This window comes from Lutra lutra, chromosome 1 (assembly GCF_902655055.1).
Source record: "Lutra lutra chromosome 1, mLutLut1.2, whole genome shotgun sequence".
Classification (NCBI taxonomy): Eukaryota; Metazoa; Chordata; class Mammalia; order Carnivora; family Mustelidae; genus Lutra; species Lutra lutra.
In genome coordinates, this window is record NC_062278.1 from 11,046,584 (window position 1) to 11,071,737 (window position 25,154).

The 25,154-nt window shown below is 43.8% G+C and overlaps 1 protein-coding gene across 1 annotated transcript in view; it reads right to left on the minus strand.

Annotated features, from left to right (window-relative positions):
* Window positions 1-243: 243 nt before the first annotated feature.
* MRPS6 (mitochondrial ribosomal protein S6) overlaps window positions 244-25,154 on the minus strand; it is a 67,959-nt gene continuing 43,048 nt past the window's right edge. Inside the window, 2 exon segments of the mRNA XM_047699666.1 lie at window positions 244-516; window positions 15,958-16,097. Of these exon segments, the coding sequence (XP_047555622.1) occupies window positions 327-516; window positions 15,958-16,097 (330 nt within the window). The 3' untranslated portion in view covers window positions 244-326.

Genomic DNA, 25,154 nt, shown 5'->3' on the forward strand with positions numbered 1-25,154 from the left:
GACTAGCTTGCAATCCGAGGCCGTTTTTATAAGCTTTGCTCTGCAAAATGGTGTCAGCATTGTTAGAGGGCAAAGCCCTCCTCGATAAAGAAATTACATTAGTGAAAGTAAATCAAGAATGGTGTCCTGCACCTCAGATGACAAAGTGGCTCTAAGCAAGCCATTCCCCCAGCTGTATACTGCAAGGGCGTTCGAGAGCTAGAAATTCCTTGGAAAAATCAAGTGGCACCCGTAACACTCAGATAAGCATCAAGTTTGTAAATTTTTAATCCATGGCACTCAAAAGTGAGAGAATTAAATACAAAGCTAAAATGTGGTAAATCTTCTCACTTCCTCTTCTTTGTGGAATACAGTTTTTCTTCGAGTGGGACAGGGACAATCCCCTCACACTCTTTCACTTCCTGGGTCAGAGGGTGTTTTACAACATTCGGTCTAATCACATCAATGTCTCGGGACAAATGTTCCATTATGCTCTGGACAGCTGTGGCCGGTGCATAAAAGTCCACCAAGAAATACCTGCAACAAAATAGAGGTCTGTGAGTTCCTGCGCGCTGCAGAGCAACACTCCCACTGCTGGGTCAACGCTTGTACTCTGCTGCTCGCCAGATAAAATCAGCTCCGTGAAAACACATGCATGCCCCTGTCAAAACAGAAATGACCAGCTGACCAGAAGTGTTTGCCCAGCTTCCCTCTTCCCTATGGCCGGTCCCCTTCCAATCTTGGGAGAATCTGAATCCGAACGAACTCTGTGGTAGCTGGAAGCGTGTGACATTAGAGTGCGGAGAACAGAAGGTATAGTAAGGTTATGTGTCTAAGGAAGAAGAGTGTTCTAGCCAACGAGGCTGAATTTCTCAAACCATTTTTGAGAAAACATTAGGTTAGTCTTCTCATTTCCTAAAGGATTTTGCAAGTAACTTAATACACCTGAGAGGCACAGGACCTACCAACAGCCACATTTCACAAACAAGGGGAAAGGTTCTGGAAGGCCTGGGATTTAAGACTGTCCTGCACATTCGAGAGCTGACAACAGAAGCAAAGTCACAGAAATCCTGGGTAAGGCAAAGAACCGAGCATTCCTCCACTCGCAGCAGACTGATCTAGAAGGCCGTCTCATCCAGCCCACTGTTCTCACCACATGGACAACTTCATCGGCCTGGCTGGGCGGTGTTACGAAGGAAGAAACAGCCCTCCTCCCTGCCCGCGCCCGCCTCTCAATTCTAAAGTCGAAGCCTCCCTTGCACTGTTCGGTTTAAACCACAGGGCTGCGAAAGGGCAGTTTTCCGTGCTGTAGTTCAGAATTCTGCAACGTTCCAGCTGGCTGCGGTGACCTCTGACATCGCATACTTTGTTCTAGCCACACTCTCCTCCCCAAGCATGTTCCCTTCCTAGGTCTTTGCACTCACTGTTCCTTCTGCCGGAAATGTTCTTCGCCCGAGTTCCACAGAGCTCAGGCCTCACTTCCATCACGTCTAGGTCCTCTCTGATCACATCTCCTGAAGCAGCCCCCCTTGCCTGCCCGACAGCCGCCGTACTCCCTCCGCCCTACTCGGTGCCTCACTGCGTCCCACGGCGCTCAGCACCACGCTGCAGGACACAGCTGTTTACGGTCTGTCTCATCCCACTACAACGTAACTGCCCTAGGACGGACTCTGCTGCTCCATCCCAGCACCCTGAACAGAGGCTAACACACACCAGGTCCCCAGTAAACCCCGAAAGGGGTAGTGTTAGCACGGAAGGTAGGATTCTTACAGAAAGCAGAAGAGACCAAAGTGAAAATGGACAGATTCGACAAGGGAGTTAGGAGAAAAGGGATGACATTTTGTATAATTCCGTAACAGAGTTCAAAACATAAAAAACCACTTCCCAGGTGAACATTCACCCTTAGCTGAGCCTAGTGGGAAAGTTATTCAAGTAAACAATTATTACAACTGAAAGGACAGAAAACCATACACCGTGCAAACACACTAATCTAAAGAAAGCTCGAGTGGCTACAGTAATACCAATGCAGATTGCAGATCAAAGAAAATTACCAGGGATAAAAACAGGTAATATATAATGATTAGCTCACCAAGAAGACACAACAACCCTAAACGTGCAAGTACCGGACAAAAGAGCTTCATCATACAGGAAGTAAAAACGAACAGAACTGAAAAGAGAAATAAACAAGTCCATAATTCTGGTTGGAGACTTACTATTTCTCAGTAATCGATAAAAGCAGTATACCAAAAATCAGCTAGGATATCAAAAGAGCGGGCAGCACCATCAACCAGCCGGATCTGACGTTTATAAAACCCTCCAAACAAGGAGAGCAGGAGGCGCACTGTTCACTGTGGCCAACAGAACAGTTACCAAAGTCAACCATATTCTGGGCCACAAAATGAGTCTCAATAAATCAAAAGGGATTAGAATCTCACAGAAGACACTTGGGGAAATCCCCAAATACTCGGAAACTACACATAAATATAAATAGCCAATGAGTCAAAGAAAAAAATCAAAAGGGAATGTCAACTGAATGAAAACGAAAACAACAAATCAAAGTTTGGGGAATGCCACTTAAAGCAGGAAATTTATAGCACTAAACACCTATGTAAGAAAGGAAAAGCCTCAAAACTTCCACCTTAAGAAACTACAAGAAAGAACAGAGCCCCTGGGGGCTCAGTCGTTAAGCCTCTGCCTTCAGCTGAGGTCATGATCCCAAGGTCCTGGGATCTGAGCCCAGAGCCCTGCATCAGGCTCCCTGCTCAGTGGGAAGCCTGATTCTCCCTCTCCCACTCCCCCCACCCATGTTCCCTTTCTTGCTGTCTCTGTCACATAAATAAATAAAATCTTAAAAAAAAAAAAAAAAGAACAAATTACAAACACAAATAAGACCAAGGGGGAAAAAAAGAGAGAAAAGAAAAGGAAAAAAAAAAAAAGAATAAAGATCAGAGCAGAAATCTCTGAAGCAGAAAACAGAAAAACAATAGAGACCATCAATGAAACCAAACACTAGTTCACTAAAACCAGTAAAACTGATCCACCTCTAGTCAGACCAATCAGTAGAAAAGGGTAAGAGACAAATTACTAATATTCAGGAAAGACAGAGGTGAAATGGATACAAATTTTACAGATAATAAAAGAATGGAAAAGACTATTACAAACAAATTTTGCAGTAAATTTGACAACTTAAATTTCTTGAAAAATATAAACTACCAAAACTTCTTCCAAAAAGTAGGTAACATGAATAGCCCTGTATCTATTAAAGAAATCAAATGTGTAGTTAAAAACCTTTCCACAGGGGTGCCTGGATGGCTCAGTGGGTTAAGTCTCTGCCTTTGGCTCAGGTCATGATCCCAGGGTCCTGGGATCGAGCCCCTCATCATCAGGCTCTCTGCTCAGCAGGGAGCCTGCTTCCCCCTCTCTCTTTGCCTGCTGCTCTGACTACTTGTGCTCTCTCTTTGTCAAATAAATAAATAAAATCTTTAAAAGAAAAAACAACAAAACAACAACAACAACAACAAAAACTTTCCACAAAGAAAACCAAAGCCCTAAATGGCTTCACCAGTGAATTCTGCCAAACGTTTGAGGAAAAACACACCAATTTTGATACAAACTGGTCCAGAAAATAGGACAACACTTCCCAATTTGTTCTATGAGGCCAACATTACCCTGATGCCAAAATCAGACAAAGACGTTACAAGAAAAGAAAAAATCTGATCAATATCTCTCACAAACATAAATGAAAAAAAAATTTTTAGCAAATGGACTACTGAAATATATGCAAAGAATAATACATCATGGTCAAGCAGAGTTTATCACAGAAAGCAAGACTGGTTTAACACCTGAAATTAATCAATGATTAAATCACCATATTAACAAACTAAAAAAGAAAAACCTTAATATGGGTATTAAGGAGGGCACATATTATGATGAGCACTGGGTGTTATACACAACTAATGAATCATTGAACATTACATCAGAAACTAATGACGTACTATATGCTGGCTAACAGAACATAATAAAAAGAAAAGAAAAACTGTATCATGTGATCATTCCAATAGAAGCAAAAAAAAAAAAAAAGCTTTAACAAAATTCCATATCCAATTCCTGATAAACTCTCAGCAAAGTAGGGATACAGGGGAACTTCTTCAACCTTTTGTTACAAAGGATATCTTTGCAAAACATGTAACTAACATACCAACTGGTCAAAGTCCTAATGCTTTTCCAAGACTGAGAATAAATAAGGGTGTCTACTCTCACCATATCTAGTCCACATTTTACTGGAGGTTTCTGCCAGTACAATAACGCAGTAAAAAGTAAAGGCAACCAGATTGATAAGGAAGTAGCTAAAATTATCTGTATTTACAGATGAAATGATTGTGTATATAGAAGAACGCAAGAAATTTACAAAAAAGATCCTAGAAGTAATATGTGAGTTTAGCAAGGTTGCAGTCTACACAAATCAACTGCATTTCTTATATACTAGCAACAAATAATCACACCTTGAAATTAAATATGAAATACTTAAGGACAAATCTGACAAAAGTTGTGCAAGACCTGTACACTAAAAACCACAAACCATTACTAAAAGAAATTAAAGAAAAATGACATAAATGGAGATACACCTTGTTCATGGGTAGGAAGATTCAAATTTATTTAGATGCCAGTTCTCCAAAACTGATCTATAAATTCCCAGGGATCCCAATCAAAATCCTAAGACATTTTTGTTAGAAATTGATGAACTGATTCTAAGCTACACAGGGAAATTCAAAGGACCCACAACAACCAAAACAACTTTGATATCAAGAATAAAGTTGAAGGATTAACACTACCTGATTTTAAGACTTTATAAGGAAAGTTATGGTAATCAAGGCAGTATGGTATTTGTACAAGGATACACAAACAGCTCAACAGAACAGAGTCCAGAAATAGATCCATACATATATGCACAAAATACAGACATGCACAACTGATTTTTGGCAAAGGCGTAAAGGCAACTCAAAGAGAAAGAGGACAGTCTTTTCAACAAATGGTGCTGAACAATTCCATATCTGTGTGCAAAAAAAATTAACTTTGATCCATACTTGTATCATATACAAAAATTGACTCAAACTTTAACACAGATCTAAATATAAAGTATAAAGCTGTAAAACTAGAAAAAAACACAGGAGAAAACTTTTATGACCTTCAGTTAAGCAAAGAAACTTTAGACAGCACTAAGAGCAAAATCCATAAACAAAAATTCAATAAACTAGACGTCATCAAAACTAAACACTGTTCTCTGATACTATTAAGATAATAAAAAGACAAACCACAGACTGGGATTTGCAAATCACATGTCCGATAAAGGACTTGTTTCTAGAATATAAAAAACTCAAAATTTACTTTAAAAATCCCCAATTTTTAAAAAATGCGCATAAAATTTGAACAGGCATTTCACCAAAGTTATATTATGGCAAAGAAGCACCTGCCAAAGATGCTTAATACATTAGAGACATTCAAATTAAAACCACGAGGAGATACCTACTAGAACAGCTAAAATCAAAAAAAGCCTGACCGTACTCCGCGTTAGTGAGGATACAGAGCAACCGGCATTCTCATACACTGCTAGCGGGAATGCAAAATGATACAACTGTTTCGGTATTTTCTTAAAAGTTCATACACTTGCTGTTGTGATCAAGCCCTTCTACTCCTAGGTATTCATCCAAGAAAATTAAAGCATTAGTCCACACAACAACTTGTATGTGAATGTTCACTATGGCTCTACTTACAATCCCAAACTGGAAATGACACATATATTCATCAACACGTCAACTGGGGTCACCTGGGAGGCTCAGTGGGTTAAGACTCTCCCTTCGGCTCAGGCCATAATCTCAGGGTCCTGGGATCAAGTCCCGAATCAGGCTCTCTGCTCAGCAGGGAGCCTGCGTTCCCCACTCTCTGCGCCTGCCTCCTCTGCCTACTTGTGATCTCTGTCTGTCAAATAAATAAAGTCTTTAAAAGAAACCAAACATGGTTTGTTTTGGTCTGGAACAAACAAACAAACATGGTTTGTTTGGTTTGGAAACCAAACATGGTCAGTTTTTACCACAACTGATAAACTGTGGTATGTCCATACAACGGCATAAAAAGGAATAAGCTACTGATATAAATGAATCTCCTAATACTTTTGCTGGTGCAAAGAAACCGGTATAAAAAAGGGCACATGCTCTCTGATTTTATTTAAGTAAGATTCTATGAAATATAAACTAATCTACAAAGAAAGAAAGCAGACCTCTGGTTGTTAGAGATGGGAATGAGTGGAGGGAATGATCACAGGACACGAGATGGAAATTACAGGGTGACTAATTTATTTATTATCTTGATTGTAGTGATTTCACAGAGATATATAAGTGTGTGTCAAGCCTTATTAAAGTATACACTTCATGTGCAGTTTATTGTGTTGTTAATTATATCCATATAAATCAAAGCTGTTGATTTAATAATGGTGCATAAAAAGCTGAATGGGCAGGACTTGGTGAATGATTTGATTTGGGTAATGGTGATGAGGGAGCAACTACAGATAACAAAGACTCCCAGAGTTTCTCAAGAAATTAAATAAAAATAGCATAAACTGGGGTGCCTGGGTGGCTCAGTTGGTTAAGCATCGACCTCTTGGTTTGAGCTCAGGTCATAATCTCAGGGTCGTGGGAGCGAACTCCATGTCAGGTTCTGCACTGAGCAGGGGAGTCTGCATGAGGATTCTCTCTCTCCCTCAGCCTTTTGCCCCTTCCCTGCCCACCCTCTCTCTAAAATAAATAAATTAATCTTATTTTTAAAATAGTGTAGGGGTGCCTGGGTGTCTCAGTTGGCTAAGCAACTGCCTTCGGCTTAGGTCATGGTCCCAGAGACCCAGAATGGAGCCCCACGCTGGGCTCCCTCCTCAGTGGGGAGTCTGCTTCTCCCTCTGCCTCTGCCCTTCCCCCTGCTCCTTCTCGCTCTCTCTCTCAAATAAATAAAATCTTTTTTTAAAAAAATGGTATGAACTCTTCCATCATCAGGCAAACTTCTCGAGGAAGTAACTCGTAACGTTTGCTCACTGATGAGATTACCATTTGGGCTTACTCTGAAAATTAAATACACCAAATGGCCAAATTTTCCAAAACACAATTCCACTTACTTCTACTCCATATAAAAGGGACTAGGTTTGCAATCACCCAACTTAAGAACTGCTCATTTGTTCAAAATTTAATTACTGATTACTTACCTTGAGTAAGGGTCTGCAACAGAGCCTAAAAAGTCAGTTGTGATAAATCTTAAATTTCTCTTTGCCAGTCCCCAGCCCTCCATCTGACTGCCAGCCTGCAGTAACTCTGGCCGCCTGGTGGCCAGGGCAGGGAACTCTCGCACTCAGCACAGCCCCGGCATTTCTTTCTTCGATTTTATTCATTTGTTCTTTCATTTCGTATTCATCAAAGTGTCCCTCCAAACGATCACCGACAAGTTATGACCTCCACCCCTGTTCACCAACATTCCCACCATAGCTGACTCTATAGCTCCTTCCTCTTCCCTTGCCCTTTGTCTAGGTTCCCTAAAATAGGCTTCCTCTCTTATTACCTAAAGCCCTGCACCAACGGCCTGAGGCCGTGCGCTGGTGAAATGCCACGTGTCACCCATGGGATAATATGCAGACGAGTGCTTAGCAAGGGCCTGACATGCTCTGGGCACTCTATAACCCGGGCAATCACCACTGCCAGTCCTGGGAAGTACCCGCCTCCTTCCAGAAAGTCCGCAGGGGGCTCCTGCTCTCCAGTGAAGCCTGCTCCAGCAGTCAAGTATTCAAGTTATTCGATACCCTACCTGGGGTTCAGCAGCCATTGCTTTCTCCCATTTTCCATTCAACTGTACCAGAGGAATTTTTGTGGGCTAGCGTCGGTGTCTAAACATGTTTTTAAGAGAAAGAGTGGGTGTGCAGTTGCCAACAACCACTCGACTGCCCACAAATCAAGTCTCACGCAGTCTTCCTGAACAACAATGTCCACACACGAGCACTCACCAAGTCATCCTAAGAAAGACCCCCAAAGCTTTTGGATACCATTTCGTGATAAAGGTAAAAAGACTACCCAAGGATGGAAGCTAGAGGCCAGCTACTATCAGAAACCTCTTATTTCTGGGGTGCCTGGGTGGCTCGGTGGGTTAAGCCTCTGCCTTCGGCTCAGGTCATGATCCCAGGGTCCTGGGATCGAGCCCCACTTTGGGCTCGCTGCTGCTTCTCTCTCTCTCTCTGCCTACTTGTGATCTCTAGCAAATAAATAAATAATTCAAAATCTTAAAGAAAAAAAAGAAGAGACCTCTTATTTCAGGAATTAAAAGGAAAGTGTCTTACTTAGAGAGAGCTTTCTAGTTTTCAAAGTGCTTTCACATCTTTTAAACAGCTTCTGAGGAAGACGACGAACAGGAAGTAGATGCTCCACTCCGTGTGGCAATTCAGAAAATGGAAGAGGAGGAAATGGTGCTGCGTGTGGTTTCGGTCCAGGAGCCCTCTCCTAGCAACACTACTGCTCTAGTAGTTTTTAAAGTGGTCCTCCCACACATGGCCTCCTTTGAGTTTTATAACGATTAAGTCATTAGCTCAAGGTCACTCAGCTACTAAGTGGCAGCAGCCAGGATTCTAACAAAGCAGGTCTTTTCACGCCAGGAAAGTAGCCACACATAGCTTTGGGACCAGTGGTTACAGAATCACAGAATGTAAGTGGTGGAGAGGACCAGAGACAATGCGGTCCAACCCGACTGTGCTTATAAGGGAACGGGGGAACAGATCTGCTCCAGGACACAGGGTAAGAAGCAGACCCGACAGTTCCGCACTCTGTCAACCACATCTCTTGGTACCTACAGCCTCTACAGGCTTCTCAAGGATAAGAAATCCTACCCAGAAAAAGGCCTAAACATCCTAAGATTTAACTATAACTGGGCTTCTAGAAGATCCCTGTTACTATAAAAACGTTTCCGGCCTTTACCTTCTGCGCAGTGTGCCTTCCCTCCCCCAGGCATGATACTCCCGCTAGCAACCAAACCTAAACAAGAGCAAGGCCAAAATGCAGACAGGTTTGTGCCCACAACTACAGCAGTGACAGTCAATTCATGCTTATCACCCCGCTGATCTGTGCCTAGGGCTCGTGTGGGCAAAGACTGCTTCTACTCCCATGCTCCTTTTTATACTGTGGAAATTTCCACAAAAATGAACCACCAGCAAAATAGAGAAGAGGGAAAGTAGCTTCAGAGATGGGCAGATCTTACTGTAGTCACCACTCCTGGCTGAAAGCTGAAGCTCTCAGCCTCCAGCTAAGCCCCATCCAGGGCATGAAGTGGTCTCTCCCCACCACGGGGGAGCCAAGCAGAAATCAAGGACAAACTCAATCTCCACATGGCTTAGTGGCCCAAGCACACAGGTCAACAGCCCATGACGGCTTTCCCATACAGAAAAGGCCATGACCAATTCCTGGGCGTTGCCAATATATATGCATTTATATATGTGTATATTTTGTTTGTTTTCAGGTAAGCGGACAAACTTAACTGGTCCGTGAACACCTATTACGGGCAGACCTCAAAAAGAGGCTAAAAAGGAGGTACGTATGGCCCTGACCTCCCAAAACATTTAGTCCCACTGGAGAGAGTGGTCACAGGGCTACTGTGCTGTCAGACCAGGGTCCCACTCTTTAGACAAGTCCCCCAGTCCTGCAGGAGGCTCTGGAAATGACAGTAATGGACATCTGACTCCCGGCTGCTGGGCTTTTCTAACTACAGAAGGATGACCCGAGGGATGATGGTGACATGACAGTGTACAGAGCGCAGCCCTGCCTTTTTCCATTTTGGCATCTGAAGAAAGTGAGCCTACAAACAGCCTGTTAGAGTAGTGGGTTCAGCAGCCTCTGATGCCAGCAAGGATCCCCATCCTGTGACCACACAGGTCCACAACTATTAAGCTGAAAAAAATGACCTTGAATTCCCCTGGCCCCTACTCTTTACATCCTGAAGGCTACCCTGGAGAAGTCATTCTGAAACTCACATGAGCGGCTGCTCAGGGAAGGGAGCAAAAGAGGAATGTCTCAGTCTCCAGGGGAATCCGAGAGCCCTCTGCCCCACCGTCAGCCTGGCCCTAAGAGGGGAGGATCGAGAGGATTCAAGAACCACAATTCAATACCCACCTTTACTTCTACCCTAACCAAGCTAGGCAGAACCAAAACCAAGACTAAACTCGCAACACGTGTGGACTCTTTCTTATCTCCATCCTCACAATTTAGAGAATAGTTGAGAATTTTGACTACAATTGCATGTGCCTTGACATACCTCAAAGCTGGCTTTCTGAAAAAGGAAAAAAGGTCTCCAAACAGTTTTCCGTTCTCTAATCAACAATTAAATCAGTGCGTGGACAAGTCATTCTGGAAAGCCCCGTTTAGCCATCTACAGTCTAATTAGATCGTTCGATCGGCTGCTCGGTGGCACCGTGAAGTGGTCCTGCACATGGGGCGAATGGGGCTGATGTCAGGATCACCCCTGCCTTAAACACAAAGCCCAGCAGTGTTTACATTGAAAGGTGTGGTTTCCCATGTGTGGTTCTAATTATAGAATCACGCTTCATCTACGAGGTAGAAATCAGCTTTACCCAAGCCTCTCTTTCGCCTACAGAAAAGCACTTAACATTTACGCAGCACCAACTCTGCCGAACTGGAAGTAGAGAGATGGCAGCTAGAGGCAAGGAGACAAAGTACAAACAGAGGTTCCATACACTGATGCGACCCCCAGCACAGAGTCCCGTGTTCTAAAGGTGGAGGGAACGGTTTCCCAGCTAGAACCTGCCCACGTGGTGTTCGAGGTGCTAACTGACCCTCCTTTTTATTTCTTAAGACACTTAACATTCCCAATCTCTCTGCCACCATGACTGAAACCCCAGGGATCGAAGAAGACCCAGAGAACGGCTCCCCCCCAGGACAGACAACCCAATCCCGGAAAATGACACCCCCAAGAACGCTGCATGCACAGCACGGGCTTGGCGAGGGCGCCCGCAGCTCTCCCTGGCCTTTCACTCCTCCTCTCTGGGTCCCAGCCCCAGTCTCCCTCAGTCACCTTCTGCCTAAGCTGTCACCACCCACCCACCCCCTCCGCCTGCCCCCAGGTTGTTGAGGGAAGATATGTGTCTCCATGCAGTGTTCCTACACTTAAAGGTCATTATTTGTTTTTTATTTCACTTTTGTCTTAACCCTGTTATTTACAAGTTTGGTATAAAAGCGCCTGCCTGAATTTGAGTGATAGTCTTTGTTTCTGTTTCTCTCAGACACAGTCGCACACTCACAGCCTCCCCTTCCCCCTAGCAGACAAGTGGAAATTTCCACTGAAGCACTCAGTGGCTCACGGTGGGTGGGGGGTGGAGGAGGGGGATGGGAGGGATTTGACGCCATGAAGCATCTTCCAGCATCTTCCAGCCTTTCGGAGGGGAGGAAACAGATCCGTCTGAATGCCAGTTTCCAGACCGTATCAGTTAAACCGTGCTGGCTTCAGACTTCACTGAGACAGTGAATTCTTCACCTTAAAACCAAGGAACCCTCTGCATGGAAAAGCCCTATTTCTTTTTATATCTGTTGGGTCTCATACATTTTTAAAACCACTAAACCTAGTGGAGAACTCTTACAAATCTCGAGACGCTGCCACTAAAAAGGAACCCTTCCAAGGCCACAGTAGCTCTGCCTTGAAACCCAGCTGTGGAGCACCTTCGCGCACAGGAACGGGGTCAGGAGGCTGGCCTGGGCCTACTGCTGGCAGGAAAACATGAGTACATGGAAACGTCAGCTAACAGGAAAACTACAGAGAAGCCTCAATCCCCTCTAGAGCGGGTGCCAGAAGCTCTCTTGGAGTAAAGCTGCAGACACGTTTGGGGAGCGAGTCAGTAAAATTCCATGATTCACCACAGAGCCGGTTATTTTTACCGTTCCGCTTACCCGTAAATAGAAGGGCATCTTACATGTAGGCCAGCAGATCTTATAAGCACCTATTCACGTTTCAAAACAGAAGAGAATGGAGAAAGGGACAAAACAGGCATGAAAAACCTCCTTCAGCATGTAAGAGTTCCTTCACACACGCCTTCTGCACTAAGTTCCATCTCCACGCAGTAAAATCGGACCTGCTGGGAACGGCCAAAGCCCGTCGGGGGCATCCTTTTCCAAACAAGCACAAGCCCAGCACGGAACTATGGACCACAGTGTGTACTACGGCTGTCTCTCCTCTACCAGAAAGCCCGCTGAGTCTCAGCCCAGCCCCATCTAGTGGAGAGAGAGCCTTACGCTAGTCCGGGCAGCCCTGAAGTCTGACACCGGAGCGCTTCTGGCAGCCAGCGCCTGACACCACGACTCAGAAAATGCCTGTCCCTCTTTAGCCAGCCCACCACTGCTCCCCTCTGCACATGTCACATCGTCACCTTTCAGACTGAGGTCTACAGTAAGCATCTTCCACGCCAACCCTCCCTTGCTCCGAGGTGAAAAAGGTGAGCATCTGAAGGTACCAAGTAGGGAAAATCAACGGGTCCCCAGGAGACCAAAGCAAATCCAGAGCTGAGAATGAATCTCAGAACGTGTAAGACCCATCCCCCACCTGCCTCCCCACAGCCTGCGTCAGGCTCCAATCATTTCCAGACACTGCCTAGAGACAACAGGTGTTTAGTAAGGCCAAATCCTCCATCTAGAATCTGGTCCAGAAGACCCAAACCTCCCAACCACCCCAACGTGCCCAAAGAGCAAAGGGGACATCTGGTTAACTCCTTCCTGGTCTAATTCACATCACCTGGGGCACAACTTAACTAATATGTGGAATACCACACGCGTACTTGATTTTTTGGCATATACCGGTCAGAGACCTGATATAGCAATAAACACCAGGTACCACCTCCTCCCCTGGAGAGACCCCCCACATAACCCTGAGGCAGCAGTATCTCTCCTACCTATGCACTTTTCTACCCACCCGGGAAGGGATGGAGAAGGACAGAGGCAATCCCCCAACAACACGGGAAGTAACTATGGCAGAGACGGGCTGTCAGCCAGGCCGGGTGGTCGCTGCTATGCCAGGCCCCTGCCTGGGTATCTCTCTGGCCAGTGCCTAGGTCAGCAATGTGCAAGCATGTCCCTGACTCAACGGAAAACTCCTTGTGACCAGGAACCACAACGGATCACAAGAACCATCCAGAGACCTAGGAATACCACCAGGATAGACATTTCCTCCCATAAAATGTAAGAACAACAACACATAATACCAACAGTACCACAGTGTGATGTGCATTCTTGGAGAACATCTAGGCTCACTCGTTAGTCAGCTAAAAACAACTGGCTCTCACATACCAACCCCAGGACTCAAACCAGTGCCTCACCGAAATTATAGATATATGCCATGCCTCCAGGGATGTTCCAAGAGTTAAAAACTTTCGAATGCTAAGTTTACAACAAGCGAGTCCGCTGTTTCTTCTTAATCACTTCGAAAACTTGAGCCTTTCCAGCACCCAGCACATAATCCTGGCATATAATCCACTTAATACATGTTTGTGACCCCTGATGTGGCTGTGTGCAAGGCACACACAGGCCTTACCAAATGCACAAAAAGCCTGGTAGGAACATCACGGCGGGGAGTGACCCGAGGGGAGGGCTAGCTGAAGTCAGGAGAATATAAGACTACCCCTAAGCTCCACACTACAGACATCTGACACACCACTCAAGTTTAAATCTTTACCCCCCGGTAACTCCAAAATACATTAGCCTCTCATCTCTCATGTCCTCTTTAATCAAAAGTCACTGTGAAGAATAGTAATGAGTGTTATAAAAATAAAAGGTAACAGTCAAAGTTGATAAATGAAGGCAACTTACTGAAGGGCTTCTCACCATTATTACACTCACATACGCTGCACATCTCCAGAAGGGATCAGACTCTCCAAAGGATCCCATATCTAATTGCTTACGCTCTCTCGCTCTCTCTCTCACACACACACACACACACACCCCATTTTTTGGTAGAGTATATCTAACCAGTATTTCAGAGACTACACTTTGGAAAACGCTACCTTAAACAAATACATACCAGACATTGATTAATACCAGAAAACCAAGCTTACACCATGAACCTCCCCAACTAGGAGGGAGGTCCTGTGTCTATATACAATACACATATATATTGCCCTTTACGAATGTTACTCCTCCTTTGCTGAGGAGTCTGAGAGTAAAAGGACCAGAGATAAAATCGTTAAATGTGAATGAACAAAATGACAGCAAGAGTCCTTGGTGGGACACATGCCCCTTGTCGGGAATCCAGAACGTGGGGCTAAGCGTTTCAGCAGTTTGGGCTTAGTTCCAGGGGGGTTCTTCCAGGATCTGAATTTATTCCATCCACAAAAGAAAAACAGCAACACCCAATCCAGCACCGCACACAGAGGCCTGACAACTGAGTCAGCACAGCAGTTCTCAAAGTGTGGTCCTCAGACAGCAGCAGCAGCATTAACCAAGCACTTGCAAGACGTGCAAATTCTGGAATGCGGGTCACACCAACCCTCAGCAAATTCTCCTTGGAAAAGGGGCAGAAGAAAGCACTCCTAGTGCACATCCCTGAAAGCACATGAATGAGGGAAGGGGCTTCTCTTCCTGTTCAGTGCTTTCCAACCAAGAACCTAGCTAATAATCCTTAGCTAAATTTTACAGGCTCCTCTCTGAACAAAAAGGCAAAAGGACTCATGGCTTTGCTGTTAAAATGAAACCCTTTTGTGGTTAAGTTAAAAAAAAAAAAATGTTACACACGCAATCTCCATCCTCTCTCTTCCAATCGTGGAAGAGGAATGGCCACTGTGCATTTCAAGTTGCCTAGCAACGGCGCAGGCACTCTCTTCAGAGGTGTTCTCAAGAAGCTGAACGCCAGCACAGAACAAGGTGAGGCAATCAGAAGAGGAGATCTGCAGTATGTGCCGCACGTTGGCAGAGGCTTAACCGCAGTGTGAGGTGGGACCGCACGAAGGCCTCTCCCGTGGCCGGCACTGGCACAGACCCCCGGCTCTGCGTAGACAGCAGCGGCACCATCCCTACAGCACATCGAGCAATGATCTCATTTGATCCCCACGACAACAAGGATGGGAGAATGACCACCTGAGCTCAGTATCCAAGGAAACAGGAATCAGAGAAGTTGAAGACTTGGTGAGGGCCACACAGCTGGCAAGCACCAGTGGGAGAATGGAGTCTTCAGCTCCTGGACTTCCCCACTACTAACCACTGATTTCCATCTTCTCTACCAGTACTTCTAGGAAACTCAACAGTATCAGAAGGTTTCTCCTCCAAACCAGAAATTATGTGCGTAAAAATAACATCATGAGGAGTCAGCGAAGCTTCAGATCAACTCAACAAGCAAACTGGTATCAAAGAATTTCTACCAGGACCGTTACTGCTACAGAGTCAAATCTTCGACATGTTTGAGGAAGGTGCTGTACACTTTTGGGAGAAAAAAATTTCGTAACAGAGAATGTGATTATTGTTTGGCCTACATAAAACCATTTCTCTACTGTGGGTCAGGTGCTGATTAAACGCATTACTCCCAGCACCTTGTGCTTGTTACCTACAACCCGCAGTATTTACAAAGGATGCACCGAGTGTGTGGACAGCACATTGCTCACTGAGGCGCTATAAAGGCAAAGCTGAAGAAATGTCAGGAGGAAACAGTGAGTAGGTTGACAAGAAAAGTTTCCCGCCATCAAAAGCTTATACACCTGTTGTTCCTCGCATGACCTGTTTCTGTACTCTGGTTATGGTTTATTATGGACCAGCTATACTGGCACCCATTTAAATCATAACGCCACGAGAGTATGAACCCACAGGCCATGTGGTGCAACAGAGATCTCCTGAGAAATTATCATCACTTCCAATGTGAACTAAACACATTCTTAACAACCTACCAAAGCCATTTGTTGAGGTTCGTGAAGACACTTACCCTCCTCTTCTGTGCTGCTGGCTGTGGGCGGAAATCTTATAAGGCAGCGCTCGGTCACCCAGATTTTCCAAGTTCCTCACTATCGCCCCTCTGTCCATCAGGGCTTCTAGCGTACGTTTCAAAGCAGCAGCAGTCTCTGGCTGTTTTTTTGTTTTCATTTTTAAAGAGAAGAAAAAAACGTATCAGAATCAATATATGAACTAGAATGATTAAGTCTGGTCAGTTCCAATCATAACAGCTCTATTGGTAGGGAAAAAAAGCAACAGAAACTGTCTAGCTATCTTAAAATTTAAAGAGAGAGACATTTAGTGTAAGGATACGAGATAGCTCACAGATACGAAGGAAAATCTGAAGAACCAGGCCTCGGAGAGTTCTGGAACCAGGGCAGCTGCAGGGATCTGGGAAGCAGGAACTAAGAAATGGCTTCTTCAGAGCACCTTGGCCAGGATGAATCCACGCCAATCATTGTCAGTCCTTGTATCCCATGACTCAAAATCCAAATTCCAGGGGAAGAACATCCCATCCTCTTGGCAGAACGCTTTGACTGACCATCCCACCAGAACCAGAGCCAGTGGGAAAAGGGGTTGTCCCCAAAGAAAAACAGGGAGATTATAACCAAACATGGAAAAGGATGAGTAAGACCCACTCTCTGCTCTCTTGGAGCTTACAATCTAATAAAGGAATTAACACAAAAAGCCACCACAAAGAGAGCTTGTGAAAGGCGGCACATTCGGTTGGGAAAATGAATGCACTAAAGCAAAGCTTATTTGGGAGAAGCCCTGAAAAGTGACACTGGGAGATGCAAAGAACCAACAGAACAGGCTCTGAATACAGGAGCAAAGGCAAGAAAGTGTGAGTGTAACTAGGACGAGTCCCGCCGGCTGATGATCAGGACGCAGGAGGGCTGAGAGGGCACGCGAGCACGGAAATCCTGATGCCCATTAAAAACAACAAAATCGAAACAGTATAAAATCCCCACCACCCAGAGATCAAAGACTTCAAACACTCGGGTGAACTTCTTTCCAGATCTCTCTCTTTACGTATGTATATACAGAAGAACTGTGAAAGCAAAGATACTTTACAGGATAAACCTGAGAAGATGCAGCTCTGGCAATGGGGGAGCGAGGCAGAGACGTGGCAGAGGAGGAGCCCCAAAATATGGAGGCTGGGGAGACGGTTTTGTTACTAACAGCTAGAGGGAAGCCTGCGGATGCTCGCTGGGCACAATAAAAAGATGAATTTGATATGCTGAGTTTGAGTTGCCCACAGCTCCTCCAAGCTGACCTTTCAAGATGTAAACCTTAAGCTCGAAACAAAAGGGCAGGTTAGAACTACCCATTTAAGATCATCTGCACAGGAGGGCTTCTGGAGCCCCAAGAGTAGGGGACATCATGGAGGGAGGGTGCAGGGGGAGAAGGGAGCAACAGACCCTGGGGAACACAACCATGTGGCCTGCCAAGGGAACCTGAAGTCAGAGAAGCAAACGGAAAAGGCAGTCAAACAGTCGGGGAAAATCAGGCCCACCTTGTGACAGAAACTCGGCGAACACACAGACTCCAGAACGACAGGGTAGGGGATGACAAGGAAGCAAAGGCCACGGTACGGTGGCTGCGCCGTCACACGGAATGGGGCCAGGAGCTAGATGGCAAGTTTCTGTGGTGCAGGTGTGACAGCAATGAAGGGAAAGAGAAAGCACAGGAGGCTGAGTGCGAGCAGGATGTCCTAGCAGGCAGAGAACGGGAGCAAGTTAGTGGTTAAAGGGGAATGGAGCAGTCAGGAGGATAAAATGGAAGATGGTTTAAGTAAGAACGACGGCAAGGCTGATTTATTGCGTAACTGCTGTGAGCCCCGCGCTGGTCTAGTGTTTCACTGCTACATATTTAATCGTCACCGAAATAAAGAAAAGAAAAAAAGAGCAAAGGCAGTTTACCGATCTGGAAGTTGGGGTCTCAGAGAGATGCCATGACTCTGAGAGGACACGGCAGCTGGTAAGTGGAAGAGCCTGGTGCAAGGGAAGGGACACCGGCGAAAGAAATTGGGGGACGGGCAGAGGATGCCAGAGGGGCACCTCGTCAAGGAAAAGGGATGCTTCTCCTCAAAGACATAATTGAAGGGATCCAGGTAGAGAGATCACGAAGTGCAGGAGTGAACTTAAGACTACCTTCCAGGGGCTCATTTCAGATCAAGTGAAAAGAATAATGGAGAATCATTTTAAGTGTGCACTCCGGTAACCAAAGAAAATCCACCATTCCTGTAAATTTTCATTCTACAAATTCTGTTAAAATGCTGTGAATGCCCAAAGCACTAGTTTAAGGTTGAGAAATTAAATTTTTACTTTCATCTCACACTGTAGCCCACCAGGAATTTTTTTAGATTCCTACTAAAAATTATATTTATGTATTTAACCAGCTTTATGATAAAAACAAATTTCCTGCCAACAATAAAAACAGGGGCCCAAATCACTTCACATTAACACTAAACAGGTAGAAAGTCTATGGCAATTTCTCCTCACAATTGTACACAAATGTGTTTTTATACAGTTCTAATCAACAGACTAAATTCTCACATCTCATTAGTTAGGCATTTCCACATTTCTGCGGAAGCCCCGTTAGTAACAGCAGGGTAATATTTCATTTCATTAACAATGCCACTTCTTGACCTGGTGTTGCACCTATTAACTTATGATTAGGCAGAAAAATAGTCTTCCCAAATAAAGATGTGGGTTAAGTTTTTTACAAAAACAAAAAAACCCCCAAACTTTGATGGATTACAGTCTTCTGATTATCTACCCAAATCGTACATTTTAATTTCAGTTTTGCTTGACTAAAAAAAGAATGTATCTCAATAACTCGTCTTGTTTAAAATCCAACTGAAGAGCTTACAGTATGAAACATGGAGCAACCCCTCTGAAGAACTTCTGAAATAAATTTTCTTCTGTCCTAAAACAGGGTAAAGCTACCTAACAAGAATATAACTCTAGGGAAATATCAAAATACATTTTGTTTGACTTTAGTATGTCAAGGTCAAATTGCAGACTGCTGCAACGGCCACATTCGTTTCATGGTAATTTCACTGAACCCAAAGGTTTTAAAAGAAAGATGGAGGAACAAAAATATTTCTTGTTGAGGCATCTGAGTGGCTCAGTCGTCTAAGTGTCTGCCTTCGACTGGGGTCATGATCTCAGGGTCCTGGGAGGCCCTTCTTGGGCCCTCTGCTCAGCGGGGGGTCTGCTTCTCCCTCTCTCCCTCTGCCCCCACCTTGCTTGTGCGCCTGCACACGTATACTCTCTCCCTCTCTTTCTCTCTGATAAATAAAATCTTTAACAACAACACCAACATCATATTTCTTATTTATTAGGGGAGTTCAACTCCTCCCATCTACCTTACCTCATCATTCTATAGCAGGGGTCTAGCATACAAGGGCTCCAGAGCCATCTGTCTCATTACCTGTTTGTGCAAATAAAGTTTTATTGGGACACAGCCAGCTCATTCATGGGCATAGTGCCCATGGCTGCTTTCGTGCCACAGGTAGATCTGAAATTATATCAGAAACTGCATGTCCTGCAAAGACTAAGTTATTTACTAACTGTCCAACCTCTGCTCTCCATTGCAATGGACTGGGGGATACAGGCAAGGCCTCAATCCACTAACCCTAAAATGCATCACAAATAAAAACCATGAGCCTGGGCCACTGAGGTATGCAGACAGAGAATGCCCCCTGGGATGGGTCATCAGGTAGACACACATGGCACCAATCTAAGTGAACAACACCAGCCTGGATGTTCCAGTCATCACAGGCCTCATGGAAGTGACTACAGATTCACCACTCCAACCACCAAGCTCATCTCCTCACCAACCCAAGGTGCCAACTGCACCTTTCCTCATCCGGTAAAACCTACAGCTCTATTAAAATAAAATTTTTAGGCTTCAAAACAAAACCAAACCAAACAAAAAGTTCTCCTCAATCCAATCCAGCACAATGTTCAATTTATAAGAACATATGGTCTACAGGAAAGAAAATGATCTTGCTGCCATAATTCTCATTCACAAGGTCTCTGAACCATTTAATTCCAACTATTCTAAGAAAGGTTGTGTGTGCTTCTCATAGGCTTCTCCCATCCCATGTGAAAGCAGCTCCTTAAGACTTTCCTCCAATCCACCATATGGCAATGAAACACAATTTTGGCAAGGCACAGACTGAGGGGCTAAAAACGTTCACTTGAAAAAAACTATGGAAAAGAAACAATGAATGAATGTGAATGGGAACTAGGAAAACTGGATCCCAGTCCCGGCTCATTCACAAATGAGTTACAACCTTGCATGAATTGTTCAAATTTATCCATTTTTAAACCTGTGCCTCAGTTTTCTCGTGTGAACATCAGCGGTTCCCAACAAATTTTCTGCCTCTACAAGCTTCACACAAACAACATTCATACTGTAATTCTCAAAATATCCCAGGGGCATACAAAGTTTGAAAGTCATCTCCCTCTCTTCTCTTCTGTGCCCCTCATGCTGATAGCCTCATCACCCAAACTGCCCTGCCTCCCCCAGGTAGTCGGTCATTCCTGTTTCTTTCTAAACAGCACTTGTGGCAATCTGTAAATATCCTTTCATTGCTAGAAAGAAGTGGCAAGAGAGCAAGGACTTTTGTCCATCATGGACTCCTCTGTACTCCCAAAGTCTAAAGCACTTCAGGTTAGCAGGGAGCAGGCACTAGAAAATGGTGGTTAAGTAAGCAAATGAATGCGTCAATTCCATCCTTTGCTTGCTTACTCTTTTTTCCTTGAGGAACCCTAAGTTTCCTCCAATCTCTACTACAATTTGAAGCTGCTTTTCATATATACAAGGTAGCTCATTGTCACTTAGTAACTGCAATACTCAAGCAAGCAAAATGGCGATACCAGTTTTTTCTATTTATTTCATATAGTGCCAAAATGCTGTTGATACTAATATTGTAGTTTAAAAGAATCCAGAATTCATCTAATAGAAGTGAAACTAAATATCCATGTATTTTAGATAACAAGTCCTAGTATATACACAAATATAAATATTAAACTTAGTTCTAATTATTTGCTGTTAAGATAAAGTACTGTCCAAAAAATTTACACTACACAATACTTTAAAAAATTCACACTGGAGGGGTGCCTGGGTGGCTCAGTGGGTTAAAGCCTCTGCCTTCGGCTCAGGTCATGATCCCAGGACCCTGGGATCGAGCCCAGCATTGGGCTCTCAGCTCAGCGGGGAACATGCTTTCCCCGCTCTCTCTGCCTGCCTCTCTGCCTGCTTGTGATCTCTCTCTCTCTGTTAAATAAATAAATAAAATCTTTTTTAAAAAAATTCACATTGGACAAAATGACCAGATTTGGTCTTGTTATTATGAATTACTAAAACTACTGATATTAAGGCTGCAAATGACAACTCAGGGAAAATCCAAAACCTCATATATTTGCATGGCTACTCTGAAAAAAAATAGGTATGTCATATTTTGATCAGACCCTAAGGTTTAGACAGGAACCAAAGGGTAAACATTATAGAGAAACAGTGTGTAAACCACACATTTCTGAAAATTCCAGCCACGTGAACGAGATGGGCTGCCATGTGAAGCAGCGAGCCTTCCCCCCATCACTGGATACAGGAGGACCACCGAGTCAATCTTTGCATTGGGTGGGAAGCTGGACTGGCTCACTTCTAAAGCCCCTGCCAAGATTAAATTCCAGCACTATTCTGGCACCAGCCCTGATTCTGAAGGACATTCCGAAGTGAAAATGGGTTTTTAAAAAGCTACAAGTGTAGAAGTGAGGAACACGCTGACGACTAGTAAGGCTTGGTGCTGTGCCTGGACTCGCATCGAGGTACGAGCTCTTTACCCGCTACTGCTTTTGTAACGGTTTCCTGCGGGTGTCCCTGGAAGGCCAGGCAGCTCAGGCTACATTGTGAAAACCTCTAGAGAGTCTAATGGACAAAGTTTCTACGATAAAGACGAGAGCAAACAGGAAAAATAAAAAGAAGGACATCTCTACTTGCGGCAAAATAAAATCCCCCTTTCAGTAAGGTTACTTAAGCTAAGAAGTCAAGGGAGTACTAGGAATACCACTGGTCCACAACCAGTGTTTTATCTCATTAAATGAAGATTAAAGAAGAGAGGCTTGTCAACAAAATCCTCTTGTAAATTAGACTCCCTGGCCCTCGGATGCACTCGGCTTTCACCACAACACCCTCAGAGGCCAGCACACCCTCCCAGTGTGCAGAACGCACACCGACCCGCAGGCAGTGCCCACCGACACCTCACCGTCCTCATGTACAACACAGTGTGCAGCTGCCCGGAGCAGGAGGATTTATGGAACGCGGAGCCAGGTCAGAAAACCGTCAAAACCTGGGAAAATGTGTATGTGAAAGCCTCTCTCGTTCTCTGCTGCATCTTAATTCTGGGATTTATCTCCTCAAAAGAAATTTCCTTGAAATTCTGTATTGAGATTCTGACAGCGATTGAAAAAGAAAATCTGTGAGCACCTTTCAACGGCAGAACAGGCTTTAAGGGAAGTTCTGTCACTAACAGACCTGGATGAACCATCTATCTTAAAACGTGTAAAGTGTCAGCCCTGCCTCACGACATGTGCAAAGGCCAACCCTGAAAATGGTTCCAGGGGAACTGTTTTTCAGAATATTTTTATGTTCAGAGAACCCCTTTTTTGCCCCACGATTTGAATCAACAGTTGCAACACTCCAGGTAATTAAGGATTAAAAATTACTAAGCGCAGAAGCTATTCTAAAATCAGTGTAAGATTCATTAAGGACAAATCTAGAACACTAAAAAAAAAAAGTAAAGCAAAAATGCACGTTCAAACATGACTACACACTATGTACTGTTATACGCTGCATAACTTAGGGGTTAAGTGATCAGAATAGTACATTTTATAGGCTTTTTCCAAGGTCAAAGATAGACAATGCTCCTAGAAGTAGAACTGCACCGCTCTACTACTCTGCCCGTGAATCATATTTACAAGACGATTTATAACAAACACGGACTAACTACTGAACAAAGACTTAATGGGCTTTCAAAATGCGGAAGGATGGGAAAAGAGACGAGGACCAACATCCATATAGTGAAAGTGACAAAAGTAAAATGCACTGAATAACTTTTTATAAGCAACTGTCATGTCCTCTGCATAAAGTACCTCAAATTCTAAAAATAGTTTTAAATTAGAAACTACATTCACAGTTCAGACATATCACGCGACCATTTAACAACGTTACAGAGCCCTAAAAGTGGCTAAAATGTAGACCAAGTGAAAAGCACCTATGAATATGGTATTTAATTTACATGATCATCTTTGTGAGACCACCTAGCAATCTTTACCGAGGAACAATTTTAAAAATAATCTTAACAACACAAATCAGTTGTAAAGAGGAAGCATATTCCTTATATCTGGAAAAGGAAGGAGAAAAAACTGAATGTGCATACCACATTCTGTGGGTGTCAGAAATACAGGTTGAACCTGATAAAACTGCCAGTTGGGGGGATCAAGTATAGTTATGGACACTGACCATTTCTTAAGGCTCTACCTAATTTTTTTTAAATCTGGAAACCATCCTCTCAAAGGCCTCTTCCTCAAAAGCCAAGTACTTCTGGGTTGCTCACAGTGAAATCCACCTCCAAAAGGGCAGACACAGGGATGTGAAAGGCAAAATCCCAGCCCTTTAAAAGTTTGCGATGCAGACATGAAGACAGACACATGTAGGCAAACTAATTAAAAAGGAAGTTAAACACAGACAACACCGAAGCAAAACCCATCAATGTTCCAAGAACTCCAAGGGAGCAGCTACTTGTGACTGGTGGGCTAGAGAGGACAGCAGCCTGACCCCAACAGTAGAACGCCTCTTCTAGAAGCAGAAAGGGTCGGTCAGAGCTCTCTCAGAGCAGGTCTGGACTAACAGCGGGACAGAAGAATGGAAAAATGCAGGTGGCATTTATATTTGGGGCAGAATCAACATGGGCACTGTGTTGGTACTCACACAAGTCATCGCTTTTTTTTTTCAAGGCAAGTTTTTTCCTTAGTACATTCAGTTGTTTCCTCAAACCTTCACCTACACTACTGGTAAAAATGTAAACTTTCTGGAGGGCAAATGGCAGGACACAGGAGTTTCAAATGTGTATCCCTTCAATCCCACAGCCACTTCTAAGAATTTACTCTGAGAAAACAACCATATCCCTGCACAAGAACTTAGCTATGAAAATCTCACCATAAAGTTATTAGGACAGTGAACAGAAAGGTAGTTGTCCATTAATAAAAGCCTGGTTCACTAAATTATTTTCCCTGAATCAATCAGTATGTTACAAACATTTAGTAAAAGGATGTTGATTCCTATATAAAACATAAACATATTTTAACAAAACTAAAAATCAGCATGTAAGGTCAATCCATGTGTACTTACATGGAGAAAAGGTCTGGATTAATATACAGCTAAATGTTAAACTCTTTTTCCCTAGCAGTGAAGATGAGAGGACTATTCTGTTCTTTTTTTACACTTTGCTTTATTATCTGTTTTTTTTTTTTTTACAATGAGCAATAAAAGGTGTTTTAGAAACAAACTTCTGTTGAGAAAAATTCATTTTGTTTTGTTTTGGTTTTAAAAGTATTTCTTCCAAGGGAAAAAATAAAACAAAACCAAAATAGAGAGGGGAAACAAACCATAAGAGACTCTTGATGACAGGATACAAACTGAGGGTTGCTAGAGGGGAGATGGTGGGGATGGGATAACTGCGTGCTACACATTAAGGAGGGCATGAGATGATATGAACATTGGGTATCATATAAGATTGATGAATCACTGACCTCTACCTCTGAAATTAATAATGCATTATATGCTAATTAATTGTATTTAAAAAACAAACAAATGGATTTCCTCCCCTAAATCTATGCCAACTGTTTGCTATCTTACTATGGATGCCATAATTTGCTAATACTGTGTTGAAAAAATAAACCTATGCCTCATCTGGAACTCATTTGCTGACCACATCCACAGATTCTTAATAATGTAATAAACCAGAAAGGTACCACTGGGTCGCTCAGTGGTTACTGGAAGAGCCTTGCAAGCTATACTTTCAGCATCACGAGCTGTTACACTGGCTGCTTCATTTCTTGGTAATCAAAGAAATACCAGAAATCTTTAAGTCAGGGGCCTCAAGATCACTGGTTC